The following is a 26,802-nucleotide window of genomic DNA, read 5'->3' as shown; positions in this document are numbered from 1 at the left end:
GTCTCTGGCCCTCCCCAGGAGCTGCAAGATGGCACACACCTTCCACACTCACTTCCCACAAGCCTCTTCTCAGGCATTTGAGAGAGACTGGCAACTGTACACCCTGAGCTGCTTTTGTGTGGGGGAATGCCACATTCTGACTGCCTAGACCTGGGTCACCCGCCCTCCCCCAACCCACATGAGGTAAGAGACAGGGGAAGAGGCAGGCCAACATTACAGACCGTTTCTGGAAAGGCAGAAAAAAAAACAGGTGCTGGAGGCAAAAAAAAAAAAAAAAAAAAAAAACACTGACAGTATCTTGAGTCGCACAGTGCAACAGCCGCCACTGTTTTCCAGCTGACAAGCCTCATCATCAGTTCATGGATTTACTTGACAACCCAGGACACCATTGTCTCGGATTCACAGACGAAAACTATGCTGGAGGCTCTGAGGGTGGTAAAATTTCAAGCCTTTCAAGATCACCTTGCTGGCCTTGAAACAGCAGAGGCAGAACCCAAAGGCAAATGCAGAGCCTGAATGTGAGGAGAGATCCTGAGAGGAGGGGGGGAAAGGACTGGACGCGCCCTCAGGGACATTTCTGGGCTTTCCGGCGGCTTAAGGTTTTGCAGGCATTTTCTCCACGCGGTCGTTTCCAAGTCATGGTGGTGCTGGTGCCGCCTGAGCTGGATAATGGCTGACTTCTTTTCCTTAAATCAGCTTGCTAATACACTTACAAAACCAAAAGCTTTAGTATTATTTAAAACAACTTCCTATGGCAATTGTCAATCAAGACCAGTGTCACTAGTCTTAAACAGGAATCCACTTCTGCTGGGCGTGGTGGCACACGCCTTTAATCCCAGCACTTGGGAGGCAAAGGTAGGCACATTGCCTTGATTTCAAGGCTGCCCTGAGAGGACACAGTGAGCCCAGGAGCTGGGCAGAGAAGTTAAAGATGCTAAGATGGTGGGAGGGGCAGGTGGGGGCTGGGCAGGGAAGCAGAGGGGGCTCCCGGTGTGCTCATGTCCAAGAGACGGGGGCTGGGGGAAAGAGGCAGACACAGGCTCCCACATTTGAAACGGTGGAAGATGAACCCCACTAAGTGCATTTCAAGGGATTGTTGGTGAATTGCTAGGTCTGTGGGGTTAATGGCAAAGGTGGAGAAATGGAGAACCTGCACTCCTGGTCTCATGATAAAAATTAAACCTTTTTTGCTCTTCAGGAAAAAAAAAAATGGGGAGTTCTAGGCGTGATGGTACATGGCAGTAATCCCGGAACTTGAGAAGTGGAGGTAAGAGCATCAGGAGTTCAAGGCCAGCCTCTGCTACATAATGAATTCAAGGCAAATCAGGACTACACGAGACTATGGCTCAAAAGTGGGGCTGGAGGTGGGGGGAGGGGAGGGCGAAATTGAGGTAGGAATGGAGAGGAGGAGGAGGGAGGGGGGACCTTCTTAAGATGTTTCCACTAAAGGGCCCATCCTCCACACTTCACTAAAATTTAGAGAATGACAGAACTTATTCCCATCTTACAATAAATCTGCTATTTCTATCAGGGCAGACATGCAGGCAGGAGTGACTAGTCTGTGATTTCTCTATTCCTTTCCCTTGCGAAGGGCTGTTTGTCTACGTGCTACTAAGGATGCCCAGCCTGGGGTTCTGCAGGAAGCCCGACAGGACCACCTTGGCGTGCCCCAAAGGCTTTGGTTTGTGCAAGACTGCCATCGCGTGGCTGCTTCTGGTATTGTGCTCAGAAAACAGCCAGCGAAGTGGAAAGATCTCAAGAACGGAACCATTTAGCTGGAGGAAAAAATCAGGTTCTAATGCTGCGTCCAGGTATGAGTCTTCTCCGAGCATCTGCAGGGTCGTACTGTGAGTCTACACTAGGCAGGCAATGTCTCTATGGATTCTTCCAGGCGGAAGGCTCTCCAGCTCGGAGCTGGTGTTCCCTGGACCCTCTGGGCAGAGGAGCCCAACCCAGCACAGCAGATTGAGTTCCTGGTTGCCTCGGGGGGGGGGGGGGGGGCCTGGACCCCCAGGTTGGTGTGAGCCATGAGCAACCAAGCTATCATGTCAAAATGTGAGCGTTCAGGGCTCTGACTCCAGGCATCACACTGAAGACCACTTTTGTTTTGGGGGACAGCCCTGGCATTGTGGCAGGCTGTAAGCAGCATCCCTGCCCCCTACAACCCACCCCCCACTCAACCACAGTAGCAGTGACTCCTCACCCAGGTGTGACCAGCAAAAATTCACTAGATATAACCACATTCCTAGTGAAATCCCCGGCGAGTACATAGATGCAAGCACACTGCTGGTTTCCTACCACTGCTGTAACAATAGCCACAAGTTTGCTGGAACCAGCGGGATTTACCACCCTAGAGTGGCAGAGGGCTGGTGCCCCAGTCAGATCGTGCTGAGCGAAAACCATGATGCCAGCAGGACTGGTTCTCTGTGGAGGACCGGGCGATGGAGTCTGGCCTTGCCCAGCTTCCTTCTAGACTCCTGCATCCTCCCCCAGCCCCGCTCCCGGCACCCTCCATGTTCAAAGCCAGCAAGGGCTGCATCTATCTCGCGCCGTATCACCCTCTCAGGCCTCTTCTGTGGCCAAATCGCTGTCTTCCTCCCTTAATGACAGCCTGCCCATCTCTTGTACTTCATCACCTCTAAGGTCCTTTGAATCACATCGGGTCAAATCCACAGGGTCTGGGGATTGTGACGTGGATATCTTTGTGATACCTGTCTGCTGTCAGAAGATTCAAGGAGAAGTGCTGGAAAGCCTGAGACTGTGCAGGCGAGTGACATAGTTAGTGAAGGCTGAGGACACGCTGCTGTTGAGTATGACAGCAGCTTCTAGACCCTGAAAGCCCCTGTGGTCCAAACAAACCTCACCTGTAGACCGGTCTGAACTTTCAAACTGCAAGTGTGCATATCCTGACTCACTGCATTAAGTCTATATGCTACTGTAACGAAATACAGGCAGGCTGACTTATCCAGCAACTTACTTACCCCGTAGTTTTAGAGGTTCAAGGGTGTGGCATTGGCATTGGCTAGACTCTAGGGCTTAGTAGTTGTTGCTGTTGTTTGTTTGTTTTCAAGGTAGGGTCTCGCTCTAGCTCTGGCTGACCTGGAATTCACTCTGTAGTCTCAGGGTGGCCTTGAACTCACCATGATCCACTACCTCTGCCTCCCAAGTGCTGGGATTAAAGGTGTGGACCACCACGCCTAGCTTTGGACTTCTTTCTTATACAAAGCCACCAAGACTCCATCATGGTAACTCTACCTTAATGACCTTATTTGGTGCTAAAACTCCTAGAGGCCCCACCTCTAAACACTCTTAATACCTCCCAAACCATATACATACATACATACACACACACACACACACACACACACACACACATATATATGTGAGTTGTTTTTTTTTTTTTCTTTTTAGAGAGAAAGAGAACTGGCACGCCAGGGTCTCAGCCACTGAAATCGAATTCCAGATGCTTGCATCACCTACTGGGCATGTGTGACCTTGCACTTGCCTCAGCTTTGTGTGTCTGGCTTACGTGGGATCTGGAGAGTCAAACATGGGTCCTTGGGCTTCGCAGGTAAGTGCTAAGCCATCTCCCCAGCCCCAAACCACATTCCTTAATACCTCACAATAGCAGTTAAATTTCAACAAAAACGCTGTGGGGTACACAATCAAACTCCAGCACTCACCTTCCTCATTTCGTCACTAAGAACCTTCCAGTAACTGAAAGGGAAGTGGCTGTCCCTGGTGCCACTAAAACTCCACTCCAGGCTCTTCCCAAACCTGAGGTGCCAGCCCTCATCACCCCTAAAGGGCAAGTTCTAAGAGAGGGTTCTAAGCTGTGCATTAGGTCATGGAGACAAAAGCAGAGGTCTAAACCCCTCTGTCTATACCCCATGACTCACTCCAAAGGGGGCTTGAGCCTATGAGAACCACCAGGAAGCCTGCCTGACGCACTGGATGTGAGGACAGCACGGGAACACTTCCGAGGTGGGCTAAGTCAGTTTCTCATAGCTGTGGCAAATGTCCAAAACAGTTTTACAGGAGGACAGATTGATTTGGGTTCATAGTCTCAATGCCTGGTTACTTGGACCCACCTCTGTGTGCCTGTGGTGAGGACAGCACCATGGAGAAGCTTGTGGCAGAACAAAGCTATTGACCCCATGACAGCCAGGAAACAGAGGACTATGGGAAGGGGTCAAGGGCCTGATGCATCCTATGAAGACACACCCCAGTGAACTACTTCCTCCCACTAGGCCCCGCCTCAAGAAGTTTCCAACAACTTTCAATCGCGCATAAAATTATGAATCCCTCTCTGCCTAGTCCATGAGTTAGGTCAGAACCCTCATGACCCAGTTACTGCTCAATGACTGGATCCTCCAGTATGGAACCAAGCCTTCAGTACGTGAGCCTGTGGGTAGACACTTCAACCTATGCCATGTGGGCTGCCAGGATGAGCTCAGCCCTGGGGCACACTTGGGAAAGGCAATGAGATTTGAGGTTAATCTGCACTAAGTAAGAGAAAGCAGTGTCTTCAGAGAAATCTAAATGCTGTTACTAGTTTTACTGTGGGTGAGTTTTTTAAATATATATTTTTATTTATTTGCAAGGAGAGAGAGAGGAAATGGGCATGGAAGGACTTTTGCCACTGCAATGGACTCCAGATACATGTCCTGCTTTGTGCATCTGACTTTATGTGGGTACTGGGGAATCCAACACAGGCCATCGGGTTTTGCAAGGGAGTGTCTTTAACTGCTGAGCCATGTCCCCAGCCGCTGTTACTGGTTTTGAAATCTGAAAAGCCAGGCTCACTCTGGCCCATGTAAGAAGGACCTGACAGAAAGAACAAACAGATCTGGGGACTCCAGGTGAGAAAAGAAGGGTGCCCAAGTTCAGCTTGTAGTTTTCAGAGTACACCCTAAAAGGCCTGGATACCCAAGCTCAGGAGAGGACTTAGGGGATCAGCAATGCCAAAACATCTTGGGAAAAAGAACAAATGATCTCCATGTGGCCAGGAGCCAAAAGGACAAAGAAGGAAACATAAACTTAGAAGCCACATTGTCATTGCTGGGTTGGGATCAGGTGCTGGAAAAACCACAGGCAGGGCCCAGGTGGGAAAGGCCAGCAGCTCATCTACTGTGGCCAACGCGATGGGAGTGAAGCCAGAGCACACGGCATGGTCATACATGCTAGGTGGTGCCACAGCAAGCCAAGATCAGGTGTCCCCATATCACCAAGATTTGGTCCTTAGAATGGACCCCAGGAACAGTGGGGTCCCCAAGAAAAACCTGTTTGGAATGAGGGAACATTGGGATGTCTGTGGAATCAACTACATTAAATTATCTGCCATTTGCCAGAGCACGTCATATGGTATCTTGTGGGACTTGATCCTAGGACAACCTCTCTCATCCTATCTGAGGATGCTCAAGTGCCTCATACGCAATGACATACTGTTTACATGGAACATGCCCTCCCCAGACATTAAACCACGGGCTGTAGAGACAGCTCAGTGGGTGAAGTGCTTGCCACACAAGCATGAGAGCCCGAGTTCAGATCCCCAGAATCCAAGTAAAAGCCAAGTGTGGCAGTGCACACTTATAATCCCAGTACTAAGGAGGTGAAGATAGGAGGATTCCTGAGCTTGCTGGCCAGCTTGTCCAGCCAAATCAATGAGAGACCCTAACTCAAAAAAGTAAGGTGGGGCTGGAGAGATGGCTTAATAGTTAAGGCACTTGCCTCCGAAGACTAAGGACCCATGTTTGACTCCCCAGGTCCCATGGAAGCCAGCCGCACGAGATGACACAAGTGCAAAGTCACACCTGTGCACAAAGTGGTGCATGCTTCTGGAGTTCAACTGCACTGGCTGGTGGCCCCAGCATGCCAATTCGCCAATTCATTCCCCCCACCCCCTCCCTCTCTCTCTCTCTCTCTCTCTCTCTCTCTCTCTCTGTCATAAAAGAAGTAAGACGGGGAGTGATGAAGGAGACACGATAACTGATACCATCCTCTGGCCTCCACTCACATGTGTACGTGAACCCACACACAAGCAAGCGCCAATATGCATGCACACCTGCAAAAATGAAGGCTTAAACAACCCCTAGACGACATGCAACACCTGGTGCACCATAAATGTCATGTGACTAGTTGTTAAACTGTACTGTGGAGGGAGTAATTGCATGCGAGAAACAGGTTAAACTATTCAGTTAGAGGCAACTTTTAGACAATATCTTCCATGCAGGCTTGGCTGAATTTAAAAATGCGAGATCACAAGAGCAGGACCAACGACAGTAACAAATGAGAGTGATACAGTTATCAACTGAAGGCTGCTGTGAGGCCATCTCTCTACCCTGGAGCTCCCGGAGACCTGCTGGGCTAGTGTCCCACCCACGTCCAGCAAGGCCTATGGAGCTCAAGCTATTTGCAGCGACTGACCCAATATTATCTGTCGAAAAGCACTGGGCCAAATCTTTGGATTCAAAGCCCCTGTGAAACCCAAGCCAATAGGAGAGACTGTAAAATGGCACTTTCTCCCCTCCCCCTGCCACTGTCACCCATACACCACGCCAGAGGGGGTGGGGAAGCAGGAAGGAAGAAAAACTTCTGAAAAGTAAACTGCAATTTTTTTTAAGCCACCAACTGGCTTAAAGTAGAGTTATACCATTTTCTAATACAGAAACCACAAAACCCCAACCATCAGGAAGTTGAGGCAGGAGGACTGCAAGTATGAGGCCAGCCGGGGCTACCCAGCAAGACCCTGTCTCAGAAGAAAGAAAAAACCATTGTATCGTTGACTTGAATTTTCACAACGTAGCATTATATTATTATATTCTTCTTGGGTGTCCTTGCTCCGACCTCGCACCCCAGAACACGCATGAGCACGGTCCGGGAGGCCCTGTCCTCCTGGCTGTGAGGTAGCAGGCTGGGCGCTGGGTTCACACTGCCCTGGTCACGATCTGCACTGAGCACCTTTGCACACGCACACGTGTTGCCCTTCTGACAACTGCCTCAGCCTCATGGGCTCTGCAAGCCCTGTCTGCACTTGGTCAGGAACGCTCTAGAAAACATGAAGGGGGATTGATGGGTGAAACAGAAGCCCCCAGGTGGTGACCCAGTCCACTAAGCAGCCATTGAGCAGGTATTATAACACCTTCATGGAAGCACAGCAGTTGCAGGTTGTTCTGACTGGGAAGGAAATCGCCTTTTCCTAACATCTCCTCTGAAGCTGAAAATGACGTGAGGCTTCCCTCAAGCCAGAGGCTCGGCTCCGTGGTCCTGGGCTCCAGCCAGATCCTGTGACCATGTCATGGTGTCTCCCTCTTCCACAGCATGAGTCTGTGTCCTGTATGAAATAGAAAGCCAAAGGGCAAAGGATGACAGCCAAAACATGCATCTCATAGCTTCTCGAGATGGAAAGTCTGGCATTTAACTTTAAAACATCCATCTTTAGGGTTGAGGTGTAGCTCAGTGGTAGAGTCCTTGCTAGACATAGGCGAGGTCCTGGATTCCATCCTCAGCAAAAAGAAATCAAACTTTCTAGAAGCTGGAGAGACGTCTCAGTGGTTAAAGGTACTGGATTGCTATGCCTGATGTTCTAGGTTCTATTCCCCAGTACCCATGTAAAGCCAGGTGTATAAGTGGCACATGCTTTTGGGATTCATTTGCAGTGGGAGAAAGCCCTAGCATGCCCCTGTATTTTCTCTTTCTGCCCCTGCTCCCTCCCTGTATGTGTGTGTCTGTCTCATCCCCTCTCTCTCTCCCTCTCTCTCCCTCTCTCTCCCTCCCTCCCTCCCCCCCCCCCCCCCGTCTCTGTCTCTGACAAATAAATAAATTCTATTTAAAAAACAAAACCTCCCAGCTGCAGATGAAGCACTCTCTAGAAAGAGAGCTACATCAGAGCTGGGCGATGGCGCCGTGGGCAGTGCTTGCCATACAAGTGTGAGGACCCGCATCACATCCCCAGAACTCATGCAGAGCTGTCAGGCGCAGTGGCACGCACCTGTAATCCCAGCACTGGGGAGGTGGAGATGGGATCCCCAGGACAAGCTCACCAGCTGGACTGGCAGAATCAGCCAGTCCCGGGTTCAAGTGAGAGACTGCTTCAGTAAATATGGTGGAAAGGGATCAAGAAAGACACAATATGTCAATGTCTGGCCTCCACATGCACCCACACATGCATGTCCACCCACACACATGCAGAAAGAGAGAGAGAGAGAGAAGGGAGGAAAGGATGGAGGAAGAAAGGAAAGACAGAGAGGGGATGGAGGGAGGGAAGAGGAAGTCAGACAGACTACATCAAATGCAAACATCTTGACTGCCTCCAGGAGAAAATGGGGATTTACACAATCATGTTGTCAGCACTGACCCTCTGGATTTCTGCTAGCAGCCAGCCAGTTGCATTCATTCCTTCCTCTCCCTTCAAAGATTTCCTGGAACAAAAATGCAGGCAGCCTCCAAATCCCTGTGCTTTGTAGTTAGACCGACAATGCTTGAGTCTCTGCTGAACATCTAAAGAACGTTGTTTCTTACTGTCATTCCCCCAGCAAGATAACATCTCAGCTATTTGCACAGCATTCGTCTTAAGTTAAATATTACAAATCATCTAGAGAGGACTTAAAGTATATAAGGAGAGGGATGTGTAAGTTCTATGCAATGCCACACTAGTTGAAATAAGGAACTGAGCACTGGACGATTTTGGTGTCTCCTGGGAGCCTAGAACTGATCCCCAGAGGAAGCCATGGGGTGACTGAAGTCAGCACTAGCTCAGCCTAAATCTGGCTGAGGACCCAGTGTACCATGGCTTCCCAGTCCCTCACCATGGCCAGTTGGAGCCCTGGAGGCAAGCTTCAGTACCCCACATTCCCAGCCCCTCCTGAGCCAGTTCGTGAGTGGAGGGTAGAGCAGCCCTGGAGATAGTGTACACCGGACTCACAGGCTGTGCCAAGCCAGCGAAGGACACGGGCTCCAAGGACAACCTTCTCCCAGGCAATGACTTGTTTATGGAATTTTCTTTTTAAAAAGTTTATTTATTGGTGTGTGCGTGTGTGTATGTGTGTGTGTGTGTCATGTGCACCAGGTTCTCTTGCCACTGCAAATGAATGTTCTATGTGGGTTGCTAGGGAATTCAACCTGGGCTGGCAGGCTTTGCAAGTGAGCACTGGTGAGCCATCTCCCCAGCCCACCTTCATGGAATGTTCTGTATTCATGGTACAGTGAAATCTCCTGCCCCAGTAACTTCCTCTGAGGAGAAGGGTGTGGAGAACACACATCTAGAAAACGCTGTCATTATCACTGCTACGCTAATTGCTGAAGTTGCCAGAGTATGGAAGACTTAAAAACTTAAAAATGTCCGTGGTTCCAAATAGCATCAAGAAAATGAAGACAGGAGCTGGAGAGATGGCTCAGTGGTTAAAGTGCTGATGCTTCCAGAGCCTGGCAACCCAGGTTTGATTCCCCAGGACCCACATAAGGCAGATGCACAAAGTGGTACACACATCTGGAGTTCATTTGTGGTGGCTGGAGGCCCTGGTGCACCTATTCTCACCCCCACTTCCCTCTCTCTCTCTCTCTGTTTATATCTCTCTGCTTTCAAATAAATAAAGAAGATTGGTGGTATAGGCAGGAAAACAGAGTTGTCCATGTTAGCTATCAGTGGGGGTTGATAGAATAAGACAGGCATATCTCTGGAATCAATCATTACTATGTGTCCAAGGGCTTGGATAACATTTATTAGGGAAATGTTTCCCTAATTGATGAAAACAGTGGTCATCTACTCCTGCTGAAAGGCTATGCAGTATAATATGTAATACCTAATAAAAAGGAAAAATAAAATTGAAAAAAAAAAGAAAGAACTTCAGCAGAAGTACTCTGTGGGGTGGATGGTGCTGTACCCAGAAGCCATAGATTGTTACAAGAATATTTCAGTGCCAGATACTTTCCAGTGAGTTATTTGTTAGAGATACACCCCCCCAAAAAAAAAAATAATTCAAGCTATTGCCCCATAGTTACTCACTAAAGCTAGATAATATGACCCTATTGCTGAAGACACCACTTGCTTGGGCTGTAGGATGGAGAAATCAAGCTAGAGTTGAGCTGGAAGCCTGCTTCCTGCTGACTAGCTGTCACAATGCTGGGAAGGGCTTTGCAGCCTGGTGGAGGAGAAAAAGCAATGGTCTAAGCCAGTAGTAGACCCTGCAAACCTTATGGCCGACTAGTCAGGCCAAATGTATTAACTGATACAATGGTGTCATATCTTTTATGGGGGAAAACAACTGCTCTCTGATTGGATTTGAGGCTGGCTCTGTGGGAACGAATTCATGCCTGGTACTGAAAACCTAGTCAAAAGCCTAAGCTAACAAGGTCACAAGCCCCAGGGGGGAGGGAAAATTACTACTACTGTCTGGCTAAATAGACATATTAGACCCACCAAATTGTCTTCTAAATACTTATATTTGTGCCCATATACTAATGCTACTCTTACTTTTGGTTGGAGAAGCTTCTCTTTTCAGAGACCAAGTGGGGAGACTCAAAACTCACCAAAGCGCTGAGAAGAAGAGACGACAGAGTGCTTAGCACAAAATAAAAAAAGAGGCATGAACACAAAGAAATTAAATAGCCAGTTTCATAAACTGGCATGCCATACACAAAACACAAGCAAGGGACATGCCATGCTCCCTGCACCAGCCTCAGCGCTGGTACCCACGGTATCACTGCCAGGACAGGCGCGGCTCTGAGCTCTCTTGCTCTGCGGTCACCTCACGTCTTTAAATGAAGACACCGATGCATCAGGTTTTCCTCCCTGAGATATTTCTTTTATTGAACAATACTTCCATCAAAACCCTGAGACACCTTTATGGCTCATGGTCACATAAACAGAAGCCATCAGCCTTCACAGCATACTCAGAGTTCACAGCACAGGAGCCCCGTGGGAGAGGACATGTCTGCGGTCACATGCCAGAGTTCCTCTCGGATGTTCCGTCCCTCTCCCAGCCTAGGCCTCCTTCACAGATGACCCGCATGCAAAATGAGCTCCATGAAGCCTCTGTGTGCCTCTGCAAACTCTGCTTCCTCCACATTGGGCCCCTCCGTCTGTACAGTGGGTGTGAGAGGGAGGGGTCAAAACTCCAGTGGCCCTGGGTGTGGTGGCACACGCCTTTAATCCCAGCACTTAGGAGGCAGAGGTGGAGGATCATTACAAACTCGGGGCCACTCAGAGACTACGCAGTGAATTCCAGGTCAGCCTGGGCTACAGTGAGACCTTACTTCAAAAAGCAAACAAAAAAAAAAAAAAAACCACCATTGGACACTCTGGAAGAAACCCTTCTGGAGAACAGTTTCCTGAGGCGAGGATCAAGCCTCGGGTTATAGGTATATGGCCCAAGCCCAGCACAGAGCTTGTCCCTGAGAAAGCACAGTGAATATTGGCTATATGGATGGGTGGGTGGATGAAAGATGTAAGGAAGGACTGAAGGAGGACAGATAAATGGAGGATGGGTGAGTGGGAGGAGAGATGAGTCAATGAGGAGATACATATATCCAGTGATAAACATGGAGAGATGACCATAGAAAGGGAGGCAGGGAGGAGAGAAAGTAGGAGGGTGAGAGGGAGGGAGGTAGAAGAGCTGGCAGCCAAATGTTTTGACAAATAAGTAGCCAAGGTCCTGCTGCATGAGTCATCTGACAACTGAAGAAACAAACAGAAAACAAGTGGCTGACCAGCTTTCTCGGGGGGAGGGGGGAATCCCACCACACATCCAACATGCCAGCACTGAGGCTGGGCCCAACAGCACTGAAAGCAGCATCCAGGTCCCCGGAGAGCACGTAGCTCTGAGACTCCATGAAGCAGTCAGAACGTGTAAAAGGCAGGAATGTCAGACACCCTTCTGCAAGGCCTGTCCTTGGTGGACCTGGAGACTGGTCTTGGCTTGGATTTGCCTCAGAAGCAGGTCCAGGCCCAGGCTGGCAGGGGGCAGTGGGGGGCTTAAGACAGTAAAAAGCAAGGTCATACTGGGGGCTGTCATTTTTATAACCACAGCCTTTCCATTCAAGGCTCGGTGGCCTTTCATCTATTTGGGACCAAGTGGGGTGGGGCTGGGGAACCCACCTGGGGACCACTTCAAACCTAACTGCACACAGGACCTGACATGAGCTCACAGTAGACACCATTCAGCCCTGGCATGCTGCCCTCAGGGGGCTCTACAGTGGTCAGCTTGTCCCTAGAAAAAGAACTTGCCTCCCTGGAAACTTCTAAGGTCCACGTTCTCAGGTCAACAGCGGGGCTAAACCTGCCAAAGATTTCTGCAGAGCAGATGGGCACCTCATCCCCTCTAAGGTGTGTGTTCAGTGAGCCCTTCACTTGGTCCCCGGCAGCTTCTCACCTTCATGCCCAGTAGGAGAAAACATGAGGTCTAATGAATGAACTTCTGAAGTCTTTTGGACTTGCCAATGGTTGGCTTGGGAATATGGCCCTTAGGTTCCCTTGTCTTGGAGTCCAAGTGGGAGCAGAGCCCATGGACACCATCTCCTCCAAGACCCAAGGCTAATCAGGGCCACCTGGAGTCATCAGGCCCAGAGTCTGGAGGCCAGCCGGCCAGGGCTCTCCCATCAGCCGGCTGACTGCCTCTGTCTGCTCGGCTCTCTTCCCCTCCAGCTCAGCATCGCAGGGTCTCTCAGGCAGCCCAGCCTCCTCCTGTCTTTCCTCACAGCCTTGATCCTTCTCTTCATTTTCCAGTTTTTCTCCAGGGATCTGTTCCTGAAATCAGAAAGGAACCCAGAGGCATACCATTAAGCACTGGAATGAGATCATCCTGGACAGTCCAGGGCTGAACACATGGGTCCTGGAGGTGGCCCAACCTGGTTTGTCCTCTTACTTCATGCTGATCCTAACAGTGATAAGCTGTGTTCAAGAGCACACTGGCCAGCTATGGCACATGTTAACCGAATGGAGCTGAAGGACAGCCTAGCCTGGTAGGCCTGAGAAAGGACAAGACGGAGCAAAGAAGCCGTGCAGTCAAGACTTTGCGTCCATGAGATCCAGGTCATATGTGAATCCAATATTCCAAAACAGCCATGTCTTCACTGAACGCATACACACTTTACTTCTTGTCATTATTCTCTAGGCCATACAGAACAGCTGCCTGGACAGAACTTACACTGTCAAGTACCTAGGTCAGCTAGAGATGATGGGCAAAATGGGGGACACCATTCTACACACGGGGCTTGGGCATCCAGCTTTTGTTATCCAGAGAGAGCCGGTCTGGAACCAACTGCTACAAATACAAAGGCACAACAATGCATGAAAAATTGGCGCTCCATCCTTTAGTGTGCAGACTTCCGCAAACACACATGGGCACTGCAAAACTCCACAAACACGCATGTGCACACACACACACACACACACACACACTCACCCCTGCTGCTTTCAAGATTTCAAACTCGGCGACCAGAGAAAGACGTCAAATTCAACACACCACTCAGACACGTGGATGGGACCTAAGTGAGCCCATTTTCCACTGGGAAGCAAAGAAAATGAAATCCCTTTCTGCTAGATGGCTAGAGCTAACATCTACCACTGTGCAGCTTTCAAACATGATCTGAGACTTACCAGAATATTATACAACTTCTTGGAATATCATGTATCCCAAAATAGTCAACTTACCCAAGTGAACAGCACCGCCCCACAATGTACAAGTGAGGTTTTAGAGTGTAAGTTTACTGACTGACGTTTGGGGTTTGAAAGCAAAGACCCTTCAGTACCAGGCTACCTTGAGTAGGCACATAGACAGGCCGGCCTCTGGAAAACCCCACATCTTACACTGGGCCACAAGCCTGTACTCAATAACTTTCAGAGATACTCAGTAACCTGTCTTCCCCAAGACTTCAGTATGCTGTCCAATCACTCTGGAATATGCAAAAACTTAATGCACACCATCCTCTAACTTCTAGCAACTGGACTTGAGAGGGGGTAAGAAAGCAAGGCAAATTTGCGTTGCTTTGGTTCTGCCTGAAAGATGCTGGCCCAAGACGGAATTTGAATTTCAGAGTTTTCAGTATTTCCTTAACAACGTCAGGCTACTCCCGAGCCCATGTGTTCTTTGTTTCATTTTGGCTTTATTAGTGCTTTGGGAAAGGACCATGAGAAGTTTAAGGCCTCCCCTTACACCCCAAGTCCCTCTGTCCCCATAACACAGAGCATAAACCAACATCATTGTGGCCCACTGCCAGGAAGTAGTCTACAGCAGGTGGTCTAGGGACCTGACCCGGGAGCTGTCTCCCAGCATCACTGAACAGTCACAAGGGAATAGCCTAAAGAGACCAGAAGCCCGTGTACAACACATCACCACTCTACCTTGCGGCTTTCTCCTTGATCAAACTGTGCAGGTCCACCATCCGGCCACATCTGCCCAGGACTGCTTGTGTCCTCTTTTGAATCTCCAGGGTGTGTTGCACCTAAGCAAGAGAACAGGGTGAACAAGCAGCGTGGTTGCAAGGTCTCATCTGAAAGATAAGTAACAACTTTCGGGTCCCTTCCCAATGCACTGACAGTCCCCGTCCCTTTTCATCCTCTGGATGGCCACTCTGACCCTTGCTTAACACAGTGGTCCCCTGAGGATAGAAAGAACTGCCAGGCGACACAAAGGAGACACAAAGCGGTGGCTTGGAGCTGGGGCTGTGGCTCAGTTAGTAGAGTGCTTGCTCAGCACACAAGAAGCCCTGGGTTCAATGCCCATAAACCCGGCATTGGTGACAACTTAGAAAGGGACGACCTTCTTGGGCTACTGTGGCCCTCCACACCCTGCACCCACTAAATCTGTGTTGATCCGTGGGGGGTTATCTCCCTATGGGAGCAAAGATGAAATTTTTAACTTGAGTTAAAAATACAAATTCAGGCCGGGCATGGTGGCACACACCTTTAATCCCAGCACTCGGGAGGCAGAGTCAGGAGGATTGCCGTGAATTCGAGGCCACCCTGAGACTCCATAGTGAATTCCAGGTCAGCCTGGGCTAAAGTGAGACCCTACCTTGAAAAACCAAAAAATATTCAGGGCTGAGGAAATGGCTTAGCAGTTAAGGCATTTGCCTGAAAAGCCTAAGGACCCCGGTTTGATTTCCCAGGATCCAAGTAAACCAGATGCACAAAGGGGCACATGCGTCTGGAGTTCCTTTGCAGTGGCTGGAGGCCCTGGAATGCCCATTCTCTCTTTCTCTCTATCTGCCTCTTCACCCCCCCAATAAAAAAATAATAAAATATTTTTAAAATTTTTAAATACAAATTTAAACCAGGTGTGGTGGCTCATGCCTTTAATCCCAGCACTTGGGAGGCAGAGGTGGGAGGATTGCCATGAGTTTGAGGCTATCCGGAGACTACATAGTAAATTCCAGGCCAGCCTGGGGTAGAGCGAGACCCTACCTTGAAAGAACACACAAAAAATACATTTAACACAGTTAAATATATATATTATTATTTATTTGTGTATGTGTGTGTGTGTGTGTACACACACACCAGGATCTCTTGTCACTGTAGATGAACTCCAGATACATGCATCACTTTGACTGGTTTTATGTGGGTGATGGGGAATTGAACCTAGGTGTCCAGGCTTTGCAAACAAGTACCTTTTGACCAAAGAGCCATCTCCCCAGCCCATTTAATGTATTTTTTTTAGTAAATAGCAAATGTATCACACAGTTGTTATCTATAAGTAAATATTTAATTTGTTTACAGAACTATATAAATTAACATTTGATTTGGCAAAATTCTAGGCACGTAAAACAATGGCACACTTTAGTTCTCTGTAGTACAGAGTTTTTATATCATTCAGGGACACATGCCCATGGACTTATTAGTTTATAAATGAGTTTAGAAACTTCAGCATCCTTATTCACTTATTGTCTAATAATGCCTAAGAAGTGTTTCATTAACAGTTACCAAAGGAATAGTGAAATACTACATGAAAATATGATGGGTGGGGGGGTGGATGGATGGATGGGTAGGTGGATGGATGGGTGAAGTATTGTTTTCTACCCTTCCTGACCTTTTATGTTGTGTGCAATAAAGTATGCTAGCAACAATCAAGTATTTACTTGTATTCCTGGACAATTAATGCTCAATAATGTTTTAAACACTAACTAGAAGTAAGGATCTTGAGAACAAGCCATGGACTACCTCAATGGTAAGCATCCTCTGCATTTCAGTGCTGCAGTGCGCAACAATTGACACACGAGGGCGCCACAAAACCTGTCAAAGTGCATCATCAGACAAAAGTCATCCAGTATGCGTTGGCTCTCAACACGTCCAAGCATGCAAATCATTTTAAAATGGCTATCGCTGCTTATATAATATACACTCATGAGAACAATCTGAAACAGCTTAGAGCTTCAGTTTGCAAGGCATGACTTAGGAAAGCGGGCCTACCTCCACATCGCATTGTGTTCCCATCTCTATACACAATCCCTCTAGTTCAATAAAAAATAAAAGTAGAAGAAAAGCTCCTGTAGATGACATGTGAATTATTGATAAATTCATCTGGAAAAAGAAAGCTAAACTGTGAACACACTTTAAAAGGAAAAAATAAAATTTTAAAGTAGTGAACAATTAGTTCCTACCTCCAGCAACATTTTTGCAAGAGAACATTTTATTGTTGGCATATTCAATTTCATTCCTTCCAGTAAAGGAACCTAAGGCATGTACAGACTGACCGAGAAATCACATCAGATGGAATTATGATCCTATTGGTCAAATTTCAAAGGCTTCATATGTAACTGAGTATAGGAAAAAAGAAATTTCCCACAAACTCCTTCTCTCCAAAGGTCTAAAAAAATCTGTAAAGATTTTCAAGGTCATTATAAGCCACAGATGTTATCATCAGCCAAGACTGTGCAAACTTTAAAGGGGCCTGGGCCACAACGAGAGTGCTTCAAAAGTAGATTTTAAAGTATTCTCAAGGAGTCCCAGTGAGCGTCCCTTTGAGATGTGGTAAATGCCTGTGCCTTTTTTAAACTCAGAAGCAACTGGATCCACTGGGATTGTTGCTTACCATTTATTTCTAGCACATATAAAATGGTAAGAGCTCTCCAAACTAGCAATCAGAAATAAAGGAACAAGGGCTGGAGAGATGGCTGTTAAGGGTGCATGCCTATGAAGCCTAAGGACCCAGGTTTGATTCTCCAGGTCCCTTGTAAGCCAGATACACATGGTGGTACATGCTTCCGGAGTTCATATGCAGCGGTCAGAGGCCTTGACATGCCCATTCTTTCTCTCTCTGTGTCTCTAATGAATAAATAAGTTTTTAAAAATAAGTCTTTAAAAGAAGAAGAAATAAAGGACCAAGAATCACTGGCTAATTTAAGACTAAAATTAAGTGGCGTGATGAGATGTCCAGGGTAGAGAACATTCTGGAATGTTCAGGGCCTATGAGAAATTCTAGTCACTGATCTCCATGAGAAGGGAGACACTATTCTATACATTTACGTAGATCTACATCTGCATTCTCAGCCCCTGCTCATCAGTTTGGAAAACCCTGAGGTGTCAGTTCTAACTGACATAACAGTTATAAGATAAGGCTGGCTGGCTGAAACCTCACCCAGTGCACTGAACTGCCTAGGAGCCCTGGGGGAAGACAGAAGGTGTGGGTGACACTGGAAACTTGCCAGGACTTAATGCAGAGTGGAAAGACCCTTAGAATCATTTTTTTTTCCAAAAATTTCAGCTTTAATAATCTAATTATAGCCTAATTATAATGATGGCCCTTCTTTCTTCCATGGACTTGAGTAGGCTTCTGGTACATTCTCTGTGAAAGTCCTCTCATTTGCTGTTTGGAAGTAGGAGGTGATGACTCTCAGAGTGGATTAAACTGACAGGTTTGGCATCTCATTCCCAGCTTAGTTTCCTCCAATCAGGCCACACGGACTCCCAATTCTTGAAATAACCCCCCAGTGGAATTCTTAGGGAGGAAACCATCTCCCCAATTAGGCCAAAACATCCACCTCCCTGCCTACCCCCTCTAGCTAATGCGGTTTCCACATTCCAAGATGCAATCCGTGTTCTTTCTCCACTCCCGGCCAAGGAAAGGCAGTGTCCAAGCACAAACGCGGCAGCCTAATTTGTAAAGCTTGTCCATAAACCCACACGGCTGGCAAGTCATGCGGACTGGCTCCCTCACTCCTAACTCAATGCCACAGGGCAAGTCACTTAACTGCCTCATTAGGATCACAGTCACAGTGCTGCCACAGCCTCCTTCCCTGGCACCAGGTCACCCCATGAATATCTGTAAAGATCCATTAAGCTTTCCAGCTGAAAGGTACCGAAAAAGCAAACTTTCTCCCTGTTATCATCAATAAACTCCCAGGCACTTGCCTGTCACCACCTGAGCTAAGTCAGTCACCCATGTGGACAGACAGCCTGGCAGCTTGGGCCCACTGGCCTCTAATGAGCCACGTGCAGCTGCAGAAGCTTCCAGATCAGACCTGATGAGTTCCTGCATCCCAGAAAGGAAGAAAAGCTAATGCTTTGGCTTAGGGCAGCTAAACTTCGAGACCCTTCCCTGTGCACATGTTCATGTGTGCAGGTGCACATGTATGTGCATGCATGTGGAGGCTGAGGACAACCCTGGGTGTTGTTCCTCAGGTGTCATATGCCCTTTCAGAGACTGGATCTCTCAAAGGCCTGAAACTTGGCAGTTAATCTATCCCGGCTGGCCACTGAACTCCAGGGATCCTTCTGCCTCTGCCTCCCCAGCACTGCCTTCCATCAGTTCTGCAGATTGAACTCAGGTCTTCATAATGGCAAGACAAGCAATTTACCAATTGAGTTATCTCCTCAGCCCTAGAACGTTCCTCATCTCCTACCCACAAGCAGCACCCATAGCCTCAAATGTCTATAGCCCCAATTCCATCAATCCCCTCACCTAGATAGAAGACTGAGTCAGAGGCTAAAAGGCCTGCCCTGACAATCTTCCCACAGTGGCTTTGAGAGTCAGAAAGAACACCATCAGAAAGCAACCCAGAAATCCAGGGACAAGTGTGTCTGCATTCCCTACCAGCCATGTGAAGGGGATCTCACACCCTGCCTCCCCTGGGGATTCACCATCCAAGCCGTCATGCTCCTTCCAGGCACCTCCATTCAACTCCCTGACACTGTCCAGAACCAGAACTGAAGCCAGTGCACAGATCTGTCAGCAGTGAAAGAACCAGCAGCACACCCACAAGACATCATGCAAAGCTGCCATTATAAAGGAGAAGAGGGAGCCAGGCATGGTGGCACACACCTTTAACCCAGCACTTGGGAAGCGGAGGTAAGAGGATTGCTGTGAGTTCAAGGCCAGTCTGAGACTACATAGTGAATTCCAGGTCAGCCTGAGCTAGAGTGAGACTCTACCTGGAACAAAGAAAGAAAGAGAGAGAGAGGGAGGGAGGAGGGAAGGAAAGAGGGAAGGAAGGAGGGAAGGAAGGAGGGAAGAAAGAAAGAAGAGAGAGAGAGGATAGGTACTGGGAAAATGGCTCAATGGGTAACAGCACTTGCCACATAAGCATGAGGGCCTGGAAGGGCCTGACTCATCCTGAGTTCGATCCCCATTCCTAACATCAACAGCTGAGTGTGACCACACATGCTGATAACCCCAGTCTTGGGGGAGCACAGACAAGAGAATGGTGGGGGCTCACTGGTCAGCCAGTCTGGCTAAAAACAACAGCTCCCACATTCAGAAAGAGACTCTGACTCAAGAAAACACAGATGCATGATAAAGGAGGAGGCCTGATGTTCTCCATCAGCTTCCACATGGCTGCAAGGCGTGCACGCATCTGCACACACATGCACATACCACACACTCCACACATACTATCTACAGGCACAGGCAAAAAAAATTTTAAAAGACAGAAGATAGGCAAAATGATGATTTGTAGAACACCATGCAATATTACTGCTTAATGAGTGTGGTCACCCCCACCCCCAAAAAAGAGACAAGGATGAGGACTCGTTTATTATAGCAAACCTTTAGGTATCTTTTGAATTTTCAACCAAGTACATGCATTACCCACTCGGCATTTGCAACTGATCCTCAGCCTTACTAAGGAATGCAAAAGCTTGATTGTGGATGTTTCAGTGATCAAGTCTAACTGCAAAAGGGGAGTCTCCTTGTCTCCAGAAAGTTTCCAACTGCTAAGCTGAGGGAGATAATTTTGAACAAGAGCGATGAAAAGGTGTGCTTCAGTCAGGGAGCAAACAGAGAAAAAGGGCAAATGCTCCCAAGCTGGGTCTCAGTCCCTGCTATCCTCTTGCTACAAACTCAATAGAAATAACCTCCATATGACTGTGCTTCAGTCCGAGGAAATGAGACTACACCAGTTATGCATGCTAGAATAACTGGACCCAAGAACATTCGTTCTGTCCTACTCACTGTCTGCATGTCTCGCCTCCTGAAGACAAAGCTGGAGCCAAATGTTGGCGCGCTGGTCCCAGGCCCCTGGGGCCTCCACCTCCCACAAGCGGTCTCGCTCTGCTGGACAGGCCGACAAGAAGCTCCTGAGAACTGAAGGAGGGAACCCATGAGCTTCACGGAGTCATCTGCCCAACCTGGCTCACCGAGGAGCTGTCTGTCTTGTGTCTTTGACACAGTCCCTTGTGGCTCCTCGGCAGCTACCCTTTACCCTGCTCACTGCTCTGCGCACTGCTTCACTTGAGCCCCCTTTGCCCAGTACCCTTCCCTGTTCATATGGCGCCCCCTCTTCTATCCATCCTGAATTGGGTTTTAGGTCTGCAATTACAAAACAGCCACCTTTAGTATCCAAGGAACATTTTTTCAGGACTCCTGAAGGTACCAAAACCCAACATGGTGGTTTGATTCAGGTGTCCCCCATAAACTTAGGTGTTCTGAATGCTAGGTTCCCAGCTGATGGAGATTTGGGAATTAACACCTCCTACAGGCAGTGGATTGTTGGAGGCAGGCTTACGGGTGTTAGAGCCAGTTTCCCCATGCCAGTGTTTGGCACACTCTCCTGTTCCTGTTGCCCACCTTATGGGGCCAAGGGGTGATGTCCACCCTCTGCTCATGCCATCGTTTTCCCCTGCCATCGTGGAGCTTCCCCTGTAAGCCAAAATGAACTTCTCTTTCCCACAAGCTGCTCTTGGTTGGGTGATTTCTACCAGCAATGCGAACCCGACTGCAACACCCAAGAAGGCTACACTTACGTAAAATGGTGGCAGTAGTGTCTGCATAGAACCTACGTACATCCGCCCATGCATTAAATCATCTTCAGATGACTGTCAGTACCTAATACAATGCAAGGGCAGTGTAAATAGCTGTTAGACAATAGCGTCTAGAGAACAATGACACAGAGCAAAGAGTCTGTACATGTGTCGTATGAATCAAACTCTGTAAATGTTTTTAGTCCGCAGCTGGTTGAATGGGGAATTTCAGAACCCTCAAATATGGGGTGCGTGTGGCAAACTGGCTGAAACAACAGTTCACTTCTTGCCGTTCTGGAAGCTGGAGGTCCAGGTGCCTCGGGTCGGGGTGCTCCTCAGGCCTCTCCCCGCAGCCTCCTGTGTGTCTTCTCTCCATTCCATGGCCGTTTCTGCATGCCAGCGTCGCTCGTGTTGCCCTTTTGACAAGGACACCAGCGTTCTGAGGTGAAAACCCTGCCCTCCTGACCTCATTTGACCTGAATGACCCTCAAAGGTATCATTTCTCCAAATAAGCACACTGCAGGTTTCAACCCCTGAGTGAGGGAGGACTCAGTTCAGTCCTTAACACGCTGCTTCTCTAGCTGCTCCTCTCACAAGCCATCCCTCCTCCCTCCCGAGGGTCCTCAGTCTTCCCCTGCCATGGAAGATTTCAGTTTATCCTGGGAGGCTGGGGCCCAGCAGCTCCTGAAAGGTGACACACTTTCACACCTCTGATCCTGTGTTGATGATTTTCACACAGCCCCGCCCCAACTCCAGATGAGCAAGAAGTTCTTACTGTCCTGCAGGTGACTGTGGAGACAAAATCCCCAAGCCCCGTCCTATCTCCTGCAGGGCCCCACGCAGTAACACAAGTGGAAACACATGGGACACGAGGTGGACTGTCCAAAGGTGGCCGTGCGCCGCTGAGGGCCTGGCAGAGCGTGTTCTCCTCTAGAGGTTGATGATATAACCTCTTAGTTTATTTGCTATGTGTATGTATGTATGTGGTATGTGTGCATATGTATAGCCATGTTCATATGTGTGCACGGGCATGTATGTGCAGGTACACATGCATGTGAAGGCCAAAGGTTACTCATGCACTTAATTTTTGTGTTTTTTAACCTCTTTTTTTTTTTTTTTTTTTTTTTTTTAGGAGAGAGAGAGAATAGGCATGCCAAAGCTTTTTGCCACTGCCTTCCAAGCGCTGGGATTAAAGGCACTCTCTGTACCCAGATAAGCTTTGACATGGTGCCAGGGATCAAAACCCAAGTTGTCCTGCATGCACAGCAAGTGCTTTACCAACTGAGTCATCTTACAGGCCCAAATAATACAACTTCCTAACTGCAGAGAAAGACAGTTTCTAATTTTCAGTTCTTGCAACTCCCAGTAATTTTGGATCAGAATATGGGAATACCAGGAGAGCTGATCCCTCAGCTGGCCCACCTGCTTTTCCTATTGCCCTTGTTCCCTCCCTCAAACCTAAAGGGACCTGTGCACACATGAGCACATCCACACTCTCATTCCATAGATGTCCCTATTTCTCAAGGCTGTGCAAACAAATGCCAAGGTCCACCCTTTTAATAAGCACAGACCCAAGGAGAAATCCTTCAGTCTCTTGGTGGGCCTGACAGCAATCCTGAGGTCCTGGTACTCTGAGTATGTTTAGAAGGAGAAGTGGGCCCAGCTAGGAACCTCACATTGTTCCATGGAGGGGACACAGCAGAAAGAGGACTTAAAAGTGTAGGGTGCAGGGCAAGACTCAATTCCCCAGGATCCAGGTAAAGCCAGATACACAAAGTGGCACAAAGTTGTTTGCAGTGGCCAGAGGCCCTGGTGTGCCCATACTTACTCTCTGTGTGTGTGCCTCTTTCTCTCTGTTTCAAACAATTTTTTAAAAGAGAGAGAGAAACTAGGCCACAAGTGGGTTGCGTATGCTTCATGGAAGAGCCAGGCCCTAAGAGATGCTCTTCTGATCTGGACCGGCATTGACCTGGAATGTGAGGTTCAGCAGCTGAGCCTTTTGCGCTGCCCCTGTTCAAGGACTATAGAGAACCTGGGAAGGGACACAGCAGGATGATGGCAGCACAGGGAGGGTATGATCTCCTATAGTGAGATTACTGGAAGTCCTGGAAGCTCAGGACATCCAAAGTGTACCTTTCTATATGCTCCTGCCTTCCCACAGATCATGGGCTCTCCTACAGTTTTCATTTCAAAGGACAAAGTGACTATAAGTTACATATACTATAAGCTTTTTATATAGAACACTATATATAAACTGTGTTTTCATTTTTTTTGAGGGGGTTCTGGGGGTGGATTCCAAGGCCTTGTGCATACTAGGCTAGCCCTCTACCACTGAGCTATACCCTACAAGCTTCAAATGAAATAGCAGGGTCCCTGTGAGGCTCTCATGGCAATTCTCGAAATTCAACTTCTCCCTGAGATCATCGATTTATAATTACAGATGTTCCCTGGCTTATGATGAGGTTGTACCCCAATAAATTCATCGGGTTGATTATTTGAAACGGCATGTAAAATACCTAGCATACGAAACACCACGGCTCAGCCTCACCTCTTGAACATGCTCACGACACTGACATCAGTCTGCAGAGAGGCAAACTCATCCAACTCAAAGCCTGATCATGTGAAGCATATCTCGTGCAATGTACTGAATGTCTGTATCCAAAAGACCCAAGCAATGCTGTGGAATCTTGGATTGCTGTCCTCAGGATCACCTGGCTGGCTCGGAGCTCACATTTATGAGACTTATAGGACCAAATATCATGAGGCTAGGAGAAGAGCACAGTTCTAAATTTGAAACACAGTGTCTACTAATGTGTGTTGCTTTCACACCATTATAAAATTTGAAAAGTGGTAAGTGGAAGTGAAGTGAGTCATGGCCCCTTTGCATCGTCAAACACAACTATTTCTCAGGCTGGGAAAGCTTCCAGTCTTGACCTCAAACATAAAGTCTCTGGTTGAGCTGGAGCTGTAGAAGGGAAGAGAAGCCAAGGCCACATCTGCATCTACCCAGAAGGGCTTCGGGGACCCTCCTGCCCCAGGATCACTTGGAATGCATGCGTGTTAATGCTCACCATTACCCAAAAGCTCACATACAACAATGCCAGGTGGGGTTACCTTGATACATGGCAGGAGATATCGGGCGACTGACCCCTAGGGCCTCCTCTTCTCGAAATGAGTCACAGAAGTCCCGCAGCATGGCTATCCCCAGGCCCTGACATCGGTGTGTCCTCCTGACAAACACGGTATCAAAGACAGGCAGCAGGTAACATGCACTGGTGCCACTGCCACACAGGCTGCCTGCAGAAAAGCAAAAGACACACGCTGTCCTCTGGGCTGGGTGCTGAGCCACAGGTCCCTAAAGGTCCCCTCTCCTAGCCAGGGCCACTGGTACCACCTGGGAGCAGGATTAGCTTCACAAGCTAAATAGCCCATGCTAAGATAGCAGTTCACTCCAAAACACCAGCTTCCCAGTTGACCCATCTGTTTTTCTTAATAGATCTGTACTATTAATTGCTCCATGGGCAACAAATGCACTCACTGAAATGAAAAGCAAGCCTAGGAGACTGAACAAAGCAAGGAGCTTGCAGACCCAGCCTCCTCAGACCTCTCCCCTCCCCTCACTGAGACCCTTGGAGGCAACGAGGATTATGTGAGCAACATCAGAGGTCTCCCTGCAGAAATGAAGCCGGAGCGTGTGGCTCGAAGACCAGCCAGACCCACCGCTAAGATGGAGGTTTGTTTCAGTAAGCTCCAACAAGGACTCACAGAGTCTAACTGTGGAAAAATGCAGGTACCCCAAATCACACGTACCTCACCAGGCCCTGCTTCCTATGGCACATCAACACTGCGCTGCAGCAGAGCAAAAGAGGCAGAGACACGAGCATCCCCACTCCTCCACTGCGACCACTATTGTCACCAACACGGTCACCACTGCTCCAACAAGAACTTGGCCTTGTGGTCACTTTTTTTGTCTCCTTTTTTATTCTCTTAAGTCATTTATTTACTTGTTTGTTTGAAAGTAGAAAGCAATACTGAAAAGAGAGGCAGTGAGAGAGAATGGGAATGCCAGGGCCTCCAGCTGCTGCAAACAAACTCCAGATGCATGTGCCATTTTGTGCATCTGGCCGTATATGGGTACTAGAAAATGAACCCGGGTTGTTAGGCTTTGTACAGACACTTTAACACTATCTCTCCAGTGCCACCACCCCTACTTCTTTCTTTTTCTTTTTCTCTTTCTTTTTCTTTTGCAAAGTAGGATCTTTCTCTAGCCCAAGCTGACCTGGAATTCACTGTGCAGTCTTCGGGCAGCCTCAAACTCACAGTGATCCTCCTACCTCTGCCTCCTGAGTGCTGGGGTTAAAGGCGTGCGCCACCACGCCCGGCCCCTTCTGCACAACTGCATAGGTGCCCATGCTGCGCATGCAATGAGGAAGAAAACGCACTTGCAGCACATTCAGCTTCTGTCAGAAGAGGCGGTGTTTGTCCCTGTCAAGTTCAGAAAGTGGTCAATTGCCCAAACAGATCAAGGGGCGCGGGTAGCACTCAGATTCTAATCTGAAGCACTAAACCACAAGGCACATATTACTTACAACTAGGGGGAATTGTTTGCAAGAAATAGCCACAATTATCCCTTTACGTATGTATAGCCACAGCCCTTTGCATGGGATTGTGAAACTTGACCCATCAAGAGATGGGGTCTGGTCCCTTCCTCTTCTAGCTAAGCTAGCCTGTCACTTACTTCAATAGCATAATGAGGCAGAGCACTGACAGTATGTCAACGTGCAACCTGGGCCTCACGGGGTACAGTGTGTCTCTAATTTGCTTTCAGACCCCTACCACCCATTACACAAACACAGGCCAGCCTGATATCATGACAGAAACATGGCCCACGCACCCTGGTGGCCCCAAGCTAACTTCTAGCCAGCCCCAAGAAGCAGAACCACTTATTCAACAGGCAGATTACCATGGATGTACAGGAAGCGCCCCAAGACTAAAACATCCTTGCCATATGACATGGCACCACAAAAATCTAGGGGTGGGGGCTCATCACTCCGATCACTAGTGAAAGGGGCTTATGTGAGCATGCTGTCATCCCATCTGTTTCCAACTCTTGACATTCTGGAAAAGGCCAATCTCTGAACAATGATGGTCAAGGATGAAGGTGAGGGATGCACAGGTGGAGCACAGAGGATTTGGGGGACAGAGGAACTACTCTCTATGATATAGGTCACGACATGTTTGGCCAAAGCCACTGGATGTCCAACACTACACACAAGCCCTGCTTAGCTAGGGAGTAGCATAGTGTGGTAGACTGCTGCTTCCCCAACATCCGCATGCTGCCATTCAGACCCCCAGTGCTTCAGAACAAGACTTTATCTAAACACGATGTTTTTAAAAGAGAGACCCAAGTTAAAATGAGGCCATGTTGATCGGCCCCTTCCCATATGGCCAGAGTCTGCGTACAAAGAGGACATTGAGACCCAGAGGAAGACTCCAGGGATGAGTATGAAGGGGCCACAGTGAAGGTGCCCCATGTGCAAACCAAGGACAGGGGTCTCAAGAGAAACCAAACCTGACCATATTTTGACCTTAGACTTCCAGCCCCAGAACAAGGAAGAAAGAAATTTTGTGTT

At 48.3% G+C, this 26,802-nt stretch overlaps 1 protein-coding gene across 1 annotated transcript in view; it reads right to left on the bottom strand.

Moving 5' to 3' along the window:
- Positions 1 to 11,302: 11,302 nt before the first annotated feature.
- Positions 11,303 to 26,802, bottom strand: part of LOC101609573 (protein FAM169B) — an 80,996-nt gene continuing 65,496 nt past the window's right edge. Inside the window, exons 7-10 of the mRNA XM_045146098.1 lie at positions 24,284 to 24,466; positions 20,382 to 20,513; positions 14,339 to 14,439; positions 11,303 to 12,742 (exon numbers count right to left, since the gene is read on the bottom strand). Coding sequence (XP_045002033.1) covers positions 12,530 to 12,742; positions 14,339 to 14,439; positions 20,382 to 20,513; positions 24,284 to 24,466 — 629 coding nt within the window. The 3' untranslated portion in view covers positions 11,303 to 12,529. The remainder of the gene's footprint in view (positions 12,743 to 14,338; positions 14,440 to 20,381; positions 20,514 to 24,283; positions 24,467 to 26,802) is intronic.

This window comes from Jaculus jaculus, chromosome 3 (assembly GCF_020740685.1).
Source record: "Jaculus jaculus isolate mJacJac1 chromosome 3, mJacJac1.mat.Y.cur, whole genome shotgun sequence".
Taxonomy (NCBI): Eukaryota; Metazoa; Chordata; class Mammalia; order Rodentia; family Dipodidae; genus Jaculus; species Jaculus jaculus.
Note: the sequence above shows the minus strand (reverse complement) of the source record. Positions and strands in the feature narration are given on the sequence as shown.